Source organism: Dipteris shenzhenensis, chromosome 12, assembly GCF_047967505.1.
Source record: "Dipteris shenzhenensis isolate YYH24624 ecotype China chromosome 12, Dip_SZ_1.0, whole genome shotgun sequence".
Classification (NCBI taxonomy): Eukaryota; Viridiplantae; Streptophyta; class Polypodiopsida; order Gleicheniales; family Dipteridaceae; genus Dipteris; species Dipteris shenzhenensis.
The window spans coordinates 35,872,979-35,884,558 of record NC_141607.1 but is presented as its reverse complement, the minus strand read 5'-3'; the positions used below and the strand labels follow the sequence as shown (position 1 = coordinate 35,884,558).

Sequence of the window (11,580 nt, the reverse complement as noted above, 5' to 3'; positions counted from 1 at the left end):
TGTACCGATCTATCCTTCCATTTTGAATGGGTGATTGCTTCTGGGCAGAATGTACAGCAGTTGACCATTGTTCTCATCAGGAAAGGCCGTAACTATAGTGGGTGGTGGGCTACTGCAGGCAACGAACATCAATCTTTCACCATCGTTGAGGAAAGGCAATGCTGATTGATGGTGGTCTGCAGGGGTGGATCATGGAAGCTATGGAGCTGAGGAGCTATGTACAGTAGTGTGGGTTTTTGGGAGTTCTTTCAATGGACGTTAACAACTCCCAGCTCCATTACTCTCTCTCTCTCTCACCCAAGAAAATTTGCCTCGGCTCATGTTTATCTCCTTTGCAGATTGTCCTGATAATTTGGTATGCTACTGTTCTTGATAATTTGGCATGCTACTGTTCCTTGTTTGTACTGATCTGGGTCTCCTGCCATCTTCCACTTTTCCTCCCAATTCTTTGAGATCTCTCTCTCTCAAGAAAATCTGCCTAAGCTCATGCTAATCTTCGTTGCAGATTGTCCTGATAATTTCGCATGCTGCTGTTACTTGTTTGCACTGATGTTACTCGTTTGCATTCTGAGTCTCTCCACTTTTCCTCTCTCAATTCTTTGAGAGGTCTTTCACGGACGTTAACAACTTCCTCCATCCATCTCTCTCTCTCTCTCTCTCTCTCTCTCTCAAAATTGCCTAAGCTCATGCTAATCTTCTCCGTAGATTGTCCTGATAATTTGACATGCTACTGTTACTTGTTTGCAATGATCTGGGTCTCCCACCATCCTCCACTTTTCCTCTCTCAATTCTTCCACGACGTCTGAGCTCCATCACTTCCTCTCCTATGCCCACATTTGCAATTCCATGCCTCTTCCCTGCCCGCCTTCCGCCTTCGGCCTTAGCTTTTGACTTTGAGCCGCCCTGGACTGATATTTTTCTTCCTGTCTCCACACTTTTGCCTCAACTTCTTAGACGCTCCCTCTCTTTCCAAGTTTTATATAATTGTCATCCTTTTCCTTGCTTGATTTAAATGTCTGGTTCCAGCTCACTCGGGCTATCATCTCCACTTCCCGTGTAAAGCTTGCTACAAAGCTTACATCTTTGAAGGCGGTTGTTGGGAATTCTTGTTGGTAGGAACGTCTAGGCTGGCCGTTAAAGGCTAGCTCGAGTAGTGTTTCTGGTCATGATAAAGTACACACCTAATTGGTAACCGGCAAATTTTACGTTGGCACATTTTCGACCCGAGCGTACAAGCGAGCGGGAAGTCCAAGGTGGTACATTTAGCTTGAGAAACGAAACCATGAACCCGGGATTCGACCAAGCACAGGGTGTCAACACCGGTTTGTTTCCTGCCGGACTACGTGTGTTGGTGGTGGATGATGATCCGATCTGCCTTCTGATTCTTGACAAAATGTTGCGCCGATGCATGTATACAGGTATGGTTTTCAACCCTGTGACGGAGCTATTCATTCTCATGTACTTGCGAATGCAACGAGGGTGGTAAGTGCGTGCTTCAACATGATTGGAACTTGATCCGGCCATTAGACATACTCGCAAGACAGCTTTCTTTTTGCATCGTAGCAATAAAGTAAAGGGTCACCCCCGTTTATTAGGGGCTAATCAGCGCTGATTCTGCATTTGGACGTCGTCTGTGGATGGTATTAAAAGCTCAAGAGATCAAAACTATGAGATATCTTGCTGCTTGATTAGTACATGTACGTCTGCCTTGATTTTCACCAGCTGTGGTGGTCGGTTTATCCTAATTTTGTCTATCCAATTGATAAACTATTCTTGATATTTTCGAGCTTCTAAAGCCGTGCCTATTCCTTTGTTTGTCGTGCGGTTTTTCAAAGTGGTGACTGAGACTGCTTCAGCGCGTCTTAATAAGATTGGCAATGCTCTCTACTTGTACGGTTTGTTAGCACTGCCCCGTTAGGGTCAGGGCTCTAGCTACTATAAAGTTTCTTTTTTAAGACCCTTTGAAAGCGGATCAACTCGAGTTCTATTCAGCCACTTGGGGCAGTGCTGTAGGCACGTGTGTGCCCCTTGTTACGATTGGGAGGTATGTATATACTCTCTCTCTCTATATATATGTGTGTGTGTGTGTGTGTATCTATATATATATACCCCTCTCTCCCTTGAGCGTCTATACACATGTATGAGAAGCCACACATATGCCTGAGCACACAGGGCACACACACTTGTGCTTGTGGGCTGGAACTGTGCGCCCTCGCGCAAGAACGACAACGTGTGCACGTTCCGCTTAAGACGTGTGTAGATTTTAGAGAGTTGCACACATACACGTGTGCAGAAGACTCTAGGATGCATGAGAGAGATATATGTGTGTGAGCAAATGCCTGCGTCCGGGCGTGCTCCTCTCACGACACGTGTGTAGAGACCACTTGTGGAGAGGAGACAAGGATACATGCATGTATGCATGTTCGTGTGTGTAGAGATGTGTGGGTATAGAAGGGGAGGCTACTATACAGTTTCTTTTTTATGACCCTTTGAAAGCGGATCAACTCAGCATAGGCTTGCTGCCCTAGGGATCTCTGACACTTGAAAGGGTTGATACTGTTAGAAAACAGAGGTGGAGGTTGCTTGCTGTAGCCACACTCCGTAGTGGAAGATTTTGTTAATGTTTGCTTCGAAATCACTCACTGCTAATTCAAATCTCACTCCTTTCCTTAATGTATACAGATAGACACAGACTTAGATCCTTGAACAGTGCAACAGCAGAATAGAACAGTAGATCACGTATTAAAAGATTGCTCCAAACAAGTGTACAAATGTCAACCTGATACAAAGGGTGTGCCCAGCATGCCACCATCTAGAAGATAAGGTACTGCCTAGATGTGGACCCCTGATCACTCAAAAGACGTGGACCCTTGGGACCAACCCTACTTGCCCTCGTTGCCTTTCTGCTTTGGAGACAGTACAGCACTGCCTTTGGGATTGCAGACAGGCGAGAATCATATGGAAGGGGATTGCAAGACTTTTCAGCACTTTTGTTCGCCTCCCCTTCTATATGACCTGGGGATTAGTGGCTTGGCTCACTCTTTCAGGGCCCCAGGTTTTTTTCGAGAGACATGACTCGTCTTGGGCTCTACACATCCGACAACACTTTGTGGAGTCGTGCTCTTTAGAGGATGTTCCGGCCACTCTCTTCAGGGCTGCTCATTCCTCGGTTGACTCTCCATGGGAGGTTTTAGCTAGCCTTGCAGCATGGCACATTTGGAGAGCTAGATGCACTGAGGCTATGGAGGGTTCTTAGGTTCACCCTTCTCAAATCTTGGCTAGTACTTGGACAGATACAGTACACACTCTGATGGCCATATGGGCGACCATGCAGGGATCCTCTCGAGCAGCCTCCTCCAGGAGAGTTACTTTTCTCAGGGATTGGAGAGACTCTCTCTTCCTTGCTGAGACTTCTACAGGGTTGAGTTGGCATTTTCAGCCTCAGCCTTGGTTTCTTTCTACCTCATTTTTCTGAGGTGTTTTTATTATATGCTTAGCATGATGTATTTCCGCTCAGAGCTTGCTCTAACGAGTTTCCTTCTTACTTAATAGAAGTCTCTTTTTTGCAAAAAAAAAAAAAGACGTGGACCCCTGATCACTCAAAACTGTCATCTACCTCCTCTTGGCACCCTTCAATCCCTGTCAACCTGCGTGCTCTCCTAGAGATTCAATGGGCTGCGTAGTGATGTCCTTCTAGACACTCCTTGCTGCTTTCTTTTGAATGAAGACCTGCAGGCTGAGTGCCCCACCAATCTCTGATCTTCTTGCTGCTGAACTGCAGCAAATCCTGAGATCCTGTGAACCCTGTGCAGTGTACTCTTCACCCTATAGCTGATCTGCACGCTGGACTGCCTGGTTCTTGGCCTTCCTGCTGCTCTCCAAGACAGCCTATGTCAAGGCTTTGGTGAATGTGTCTCTGGACCTCTCTGCTGCTGGATGTGCAGTCCAAACTGAGGCACCAAAAGACCCAAACACTGAAGGAATGGACAGCGGGCCCTTGTACAGGGTTGGTGAAGGACAAATTGATGTAATGAGGTGTACCAAGGGGTACAAGGGTTGTGTATCGGTTAGTGTGACCAACTTTGGTGGTAGAAGGTTCTATTAGGTGTGATTGAGAGATTCATGGGCTTGATTGAGAGATCAATGGAGTGATTTGTGGATCTGAAGATGCTCTCCTTTGGGGCACATGCATTGTATCAGTTGCCCTTATAAGGGCCTCTCCCCTCTTGAATAAACGACTCTATTTGCTTCACTTGCTGAGTTCTTCTTGCTGTTCCATCATGTGGTATCAGAGCCACGTCCACCCTCCTTGAGCCCTCTTTGAGTGCCATGTCATCATCTTTCCCAAATGGAGCTTTTCTTCATTCTCTTCCCACAGATTTTGCTTAGGTTTGTTCTCTCCATTCTCTGAGCCATTTCCCATGTCCTCTGAGCTGAAGCATCCTTGTGTTGTGCCAAATCCCTGGCTAAGAGGAATCAAACAATGGTCGTGTCTTTTGCCCGTGTTGACACACTTTCCATCTGCCGAATATTCGCGTAATTCTCCCCGTAGGAGCCACCATTCATAAAATGGCTCTAGTTGTTGTTGGATGACACTACAAGGAGCATGCTGATGAAGTCTGAGCAACAATGGTCTAGTAGATGAGGAGAAAAGGAAGAAAAACCAGTCGGAAATGGCGAGTCTCTCTCTCTGGCGACCTGACATAACATCGTACAATTCTTTCCTAGGGGCTCCTCTTTGGTAAAAGAGCTTTCATCTCACTGCAAAAGGCCCTTCAATGCTTGCTTCTACAGCTTGAATTGCAGCCTCTAATCTCTGTTCATTTCTGAGTTCACATTTTGACAGTTTTGTGAATTGGAGGATTGACCAAGTCAACTAAGATTTGGCAAGAATATTTAGTACTAACTATGCTGGAGTGTTAGAGTTCAGCTATTGGACTTGTGGGAGTCTCATTCACCTACAAACATTCTACTTGGTGTATTGGCAATCTTTTATTCATAGCTTTGTATTCATGGAAAGATAGTTTTTGAACATTCCTTCTTCTTGTGGTTCTAGCAACACTTCCAAGTGTCAAGAAAGTAAAGAAGAAGAAAACTCCTAGATACACCAATAGGGCGGTTAGTAAACTCCAAGGTAAATCCCAAGTCCCTCACCATTAATAATATGCAAAGGACCTTGGCTTTTTAGATTTCATTGCTTGTAACATGCATCTATAAGGTGATGGTTCTTTTTGAATTGTAAAGGGATTAGATACTGCTAGTCTTGGTTCGACCTTCCCTATGGCCTTCAAAACCAAGATAGATAAGTTTGAGGGAGAGGGTTTTCATACTTGACAGACTAAACTTAAATTTATTCTTATGAAGAAGGGGATCTGGAATGTGGCAAATGGGAAGGAAAAGAAGCCAACCACTAGAGAAGGTGAGGCTTTATGGCTCCCTAAGGATGAAAAGGCACTAACCATAATTGCTCTTGGATTGAGTGATTCTTTTATCCACCATTTTGATGGTTGTGAGATTGCTCATGCTGCATGGAGTCATCTTGAGCTTGTCTTTGGAGCACAGGAAAAGTGTTCCAAGTTAAGCGCTCATCAAATCCTTTGATCTGAAATTGGAGAGAAGAATCAATCTCCTCACATTTTAAACTCCATGAAGAGCATACTTACTCAGTTAGCTAGCATCAAGTTTGATCTTGATGATGACATTGTAATTGCTATCTTACTCAAAAGACTAATTGAGGAATATGGCACTATTGTCAAGGGGTACAAGGGTTGTGTGTAGGTTAGTGTGACCAGGTTTGGTGGTAGAAGGCTGTATTAGGTGTGATTGAGAGATTAATGGACTTGATTGAGAGATTAGTGGAGTGATTTGTGGATTTGGAGATGCTCTCCTTTGGGGCACATGCATTGTATAAGTTGCCCTTATAAGGGCCTCTCCTCTCTTGAATAAACGACTCTATTTGCTTCAATTGCTGCGTTCTTCTTGCTGTTCCATCAGTTGGAAACCCAAAATATGACCGGCCAGATCTGCAGACTGTCTGCAGACCTAGGTGGGCCCCACAAGTGTCACTTGACTGCTACGTGACAGCTGTAACCTGTTCTGGCATTGTCCAGGCTTGCTGTACTGCCTTGACTGTCTGCTCCATTGCTCTGACTTGTTGCAATGCTGCAGACCTATCTGTACCTTTATGCAGCCTTTGCTGCTGGCCATGCGCCTTGTATCTACCCCATCTGTGGGCCCTTCTGCCCACCATCTAGGGTATAGCAGCAGCCTAGTGCTGCCCTCTAACAGTAGTCTATTCTTGCTGTCCACATGGCAGCCTGCGTGCTGCCTATGTGGTAGGTCTGTCTTTTCTCTCTGCTAGTACATCTCCCCCATGTCCTCCTCATATGGGGCCTCATAGGTGCGGTGGTGATCATGGTAATCCCAAGAACCCTTATCACTGACCCACCATGGGCTAACACCCACTCATCGGAGATGCTCCTAGTGAGAAAGATCTCAAGAACAAGTTGGAGATGTCCTTGATCTGATCGGTCTTTGAACCCTCAGCTCCTGTTCCTTGAGGTCCGATCCCATCCTAGAACATAAGTATCATCCAGGTAGCACCAAAGGTCTATGGCACCACCATACTCGATCACATTCTCCAGCAATCATGGCACAATCATCAGGTCTATCTAGCTATCCCCCTTAGAATCTAAAGACAGCCTGGATCCTGCCTAGCACCATTTCCTAAGGTCTGTTTCAACCTGGCTCCACTCTGGCAACCTCTACAACCAAGTGCTCCACTTGAACAATGTGGCTCATGCACATAGATCCCTAAGGCCAAGTGTCTTTCCAAGCTCCAAATGAGCTCACAACTGAGTAATAGACATTAATACTTGTTGCATGACTTTTGTTGAAGGCATAATGATGCTTTGAGGAGCATGACTTGCTGACAGTGACAATATGTTTGGAGGCTTCTTCAAAGCTCTGTTTGCAGGATATTGGAAGCAGAACAAGGTCAACCTATTGAAGCCTTTGTGGTGGAGACAGGGACATCTACATATCTAAAGAGTAGATTGGTGCTAGAGGTACCAGGAAGGCTTTCACTCTCCACTTCCTTAGCACCTACAATATACGTTGCCCAAAGCATGCTACAAAAATTTGAATATATGCACAAAGAATATACATACCAATGAATCAACCCATTTTGAATGCTTGCTTTGAAAACAAGCTAGGTACTAAGCAAGCATTGTTGTCCTTCACCTTCACAAAGGTCTCTAGTTCCTCTATCGCAACAAACCATATCTCAATGTCAGACATAACAAACAGGTTCGCCTAGATCTGCATCTTTAATCTCAGCGAATCTTGATTTGACTTCTTCCTTCTTTTCTAATCAACCTTCTTCTTTCTGCAGTCCTTCCTAAAATGCCTTGGCTGGTCATATGAAGAGTCCTCATCATCATGTGGTTGGGCTTGCTGTTGCCAGGCTTGCCCTTCCTTGTGCCCTGTGCTCGTGTCCTATGCAACAAGGTCTTTGTCACTGAATCTATTGAACTTCCTCTCCTGAGCCTCCTCTTGCAGAAGTAGGAGCACTAGCTCCTCGAAAGTAACTGTTGCCGACCATGCTTTGCAATCATGGTTGTTCCAAACCCTTTATAACTCCAAGGGAGCATGCCAAGCAAAGCCCATGCTGTTCATGACGCTCATGGCTAAGGTTTGTGAGTGGATTTCTATGAAGTGAAGAGTGCATGTATTTTGTACATTATAGCAATGTTTTCACACATATAAGTTTTGTTAGTACAGCTCACATGAAATTCCAAGGTTACTGCACTCAGGTCTTCCAAGTCATTTTGTTGACATGTGATAATTTTACAAATTTTACAGGAACATGGTTCAATCTCTCAAAGCACTAATTGCAAAGAATGTCTTTCATGCTTTATTTCAATGAGAATTGCATGAATATGCCAAATCTTGTAGTTGAAGGCTTGTATGTTTTTGTTGGCTACAGTGACAACGTGCAAAAGAGCAGTTGAGGCTCTTGAAATTTTGAGAGAGAAAAAGGATGGGTTTGACTTAGTCATCAGTGATGTACATATGCCTGATATGGATGGTTTCAAACTACTTGAACTTGTTGGGCTGGAGTTGGATCTTCCTGTTATCAGTGAGTATATTGTTTTTACAATCATGGCTCATATGTTATCATGTTACGAATGCTTCCAGCTTGGACTCTTTCATTCAGCTGAACTGGAAAACAATGTGTGCAGTGATGTCAGCAAATGGAGAGACTAGTGCTGTTATGAAAGGAATTAAGCATGGTGCACGTGACTATTTGCTGAAGCCTGTGAGGATAGAAGAGCTGAAGAATATCTGGCAGCATGTAGTGAGGAAGAAGAAGATAGACCCTAATGATGGTGGAGAATACTTTAAATCTGCAACTGATGCTGCTGATGGTACCTCGAAGCACTCCAAGAAGAGAAAGGACGTTAAGGAGGAGGAAGAGGATACTGAGCTAGACAGTGAAGACCCATCAACTTCTAAGAAGCCGCGAGTAATCTGGTCTGTAGATTTGCATCAGCAATTTGTCAGTGCTGTAAACCATCTCGGATTCGATAGTGAGTTACCTCTCTCCATAATCTGGATTCCAGTCTTGTCGGGGACTCTTTGTTTCTTTGTTTGATCATATGAGATGAATTTCGGCTTCTATTTTTAGCAGAGCAGTTCCTAGAAGCTGAAACATGGTTGGTGTACTCTTTCGAATCCTGATCGATGCTTGTAAATTCCGTTTTCCCTTCACTTGAAAATTATCTAACTTTATACACACAGCAAGATTATCCATATTCCCAAAATTCTTTCATCCTATGTGTCACTGGTTTGAATAAGAAAACCATTGTTGCATAGAAATTAAAGATTACAAGGAAAGTTGACCCATGCTCACAAACTGATATTTTGTTGCTGTCAGCACTCAATGGATCATAAGGAAATCTGTTAAAAGTTTAATAATGTGTAACTTATTCTGGTGCAGAAGCTGTTCCCAAGAGAATACTTGAGCTAATGAATGTCAAAGGGCTTACCAGGGAAAACGTTGCTAGTCACTTGCAGGTGTGTAATCTTTTGGTTCTTAGCAGGCATATCTATGCACTGCGATCATATCAGGATTCCTTTGCATTGTGAGTCTAGCTTCTATTGATGCATTGGGTGTCTGAAGAAAAAAGCCCCAGGTCTTATATCGCTGTTGTCATGCCATTTATGGTGTTCAAAATCTCTGCCTGTATCCTTGGCTTCATAAAACTTGAGTAAAAAAGTGCATTTTACAATCTCTTTCAGATGATAAGTTCAGGCTTGTTCTCATATTTATTTTAGATTATGTGAGCGTTTTGCAAAAGTGTAATCCATGTTATGGGTTTGCTGCTTCCAGAAATATCGGTTGTACTTGAGAAGGATTAGTGGGGTATCCAGTGAGGTATCCCATCAGACTGGAGGCTTAACTTCCACGTTCACTGGAGGTCCTGATTCGTCTTCTTGTGCTACCCAAAATGGACTTGATTTGCATGCACTAGCAATTGGGCGAATGTCACAACAGATCTTGGCATCAACCTTAGAGGCAGGACTCCTAGGAAGGTTGGGTCCATCTTACAACTTACGAATGGCAGGTGTGGATCCAGTCCTATTGCAACTTGCAGCATTTTATGATGCTAACAGAGATGCACTTTTAAGACCCTTGTATGCACCATCATCAATGAATGCTTCTAGAAGCCTACATCCAACTATGTCACATGGGCTTGACTTTAAGCATCCGAACCATCAGCCCCAGCAGATGGCATCAAGTGGGTTATCTAGTTTACAACATCTCTCTCTTGCAGCCAGATTGTTGGACGGGGGACAGTTAACTACACTCGATAACTATTTGTCAGACAATAGCCGTAGTAATTTTTTGATGATGCAGATGAAACAGCAACTAACAGGTGCACCTATTGCAACCGAGACATTATTATGTTCACCTGGTGAGCAGCAAATGCTACATGATGAGATTGGAGTAAGGCTTTTGGATGGCAGCAGCTTTAATCCTACACCCTCTAATGGATTTGGTCCTTCCAGAAGTACTTTTGCCGTAAATAATGAAAGTCATAATCTTTCTCATGCTGGGATTGTCAATGGATCTTTTCCATCCAGTGTGTCTTCTCTATCAAGTTCTCATAGGATTAATACTGAAATTAATGCCACTAATGAGGAGGGATCTCTGTTCACTGGTGAAGCTTTACCTCAGATTGTGCAAGGACTGGCATCAGGTGGCAATCCTGCATCTAAATTAAACTCAGAGCTGAACAAGGAGCAAGGTTGGCAGAGCCTTGGACTGAGCCAGGAAATAGTACAGACTGTGAACCCTCTTTTGCATGCACGCTACAATCAAGTTCCTTCTTCTCTTCATCCATTCAAAGCTGGCTGTGCACCAGAACAACGGTCTGGCCTAGCTTCTGCATTTCAGGATAGCACAGTTGTTGATATGGCGGGATTCAGACCTCTCGTTATTGATGCTCCATTGTACAGCGAGCAGTCTACAGGAGAAAGGGAGTTCAATTTTAAAGAATGTTATTTTGACTCAAAAGCAGAAAATAAAATGATTTTGGAATCAGACAACTTGCTGAATTCATACTTCAAACAGGTTTGGAAACAGCTGACCCCCTCCTTTCTGCTGTCATTCTTTAATTTATTTGGGCATTTTCTGGTTTTACTCTCTGCTCTTTTCTATTGCAAGTTCTGGTGACTGAAATTTCTTCTTTTTAATCCTGTGTTATTGATTGTCATCCTTGCCAGCAACAGCAAGAATTAATGGGTGTCAACGAAGGTGATGTGGCTGCAGAAAATTATATGTATGGCAACACGTATGTGAAATAACATTCCTTATTCTGTACACTGAGATAGGTATTCATTTATAAAAGAAGTTTAGGACATCAATGTTTGCAGTCTGATTGCTGCTGCATCTTAGTTTTAAAGCGCACTGCGCTATATTGTATCATCATGTGCTGGTAACCATGATATTTCAGAGAAACATATGATTAGTTTGTGTCATTATAATATGTGGTTTGTCAATGCTACCTTTGTTTTTTATGCAACAGAACTTATGTGGACTTGTATCTTTTCTCAATACTCATCGAGTTTTGACAACATAAATAAGTATTTATCTTCTAAACATAAGTATACCGCCCTTGTTTTGTCTTGATTTGATGTTACTTCGCTCATTTTGCAATTGCCAATAGTCAAATGAGCCTCGAGTTTCGTAACCGCACCTACATCTTCATCTTCTGGGATAAGGTCTTTTAATGCTCAATCGTGGTTCTGCTCACTGGTGCGTCTGTTCGTCCTGCCGCCCTTTGCTTTGCTCCAGGTATGCGCGGCAGATTGGCATTTCCAGATGACTACGTGACGGTTCGTGTTGCAGCGAACAAGATGCAATGTGCGAAGGTAGCGCCGGGGCATTTCCTTCAACTTTCCTCCATTGGCCGTTTGCTCCCTGCCCTCTATGCGTCCATTTTTGAGCCACGTCCTCGTGGCTTGATCTGTCTTTGTTATTCCAAACACCGTCTACGAGTGTTGGCTGTCCAT

General features: G+C 43.8%; 1 protein-coding gene across 2 annotated transcripts; it reads left to right on the top strand.

The window, feature by feature from the left end:
- The first annotated feature begins 603 nt into the window (after positions 1–603).
- On the top strand, positions 604–10,928 carry LOC147896153 (two-component response regulator ARR2-like). Of its 2 annotated transcripts, none has more exons than XM_087382503.1 (6): positions 604–1,418; positions 7,988–8,140; positions 8,244–8,591; positions 9,002–9,078; positions 9,395–10,639; positions 10,798–10,928. In XM_087382503.1, exons 1-6 carry the CDS (start codon positions 1,283–1,285, stop codon positions 10,870–10,872), a joined length of 2,034 nt encoding a protein of 677 aa, XP_087238629.1. In that variant the 5' UTR covers positions 604–1,282; the 3' UTR covers positions 10,873–10,928. The 2 variants fall into 2 exon arrangements, with proteins under 2 accessions (XP_087238629.1, XP_087238628.1); XM_087382502.1 differs by having other exon boundaries at positions 10,792–10,922.
- Positions 10,929–11,580: the final 652 nt, after the last annotated feature.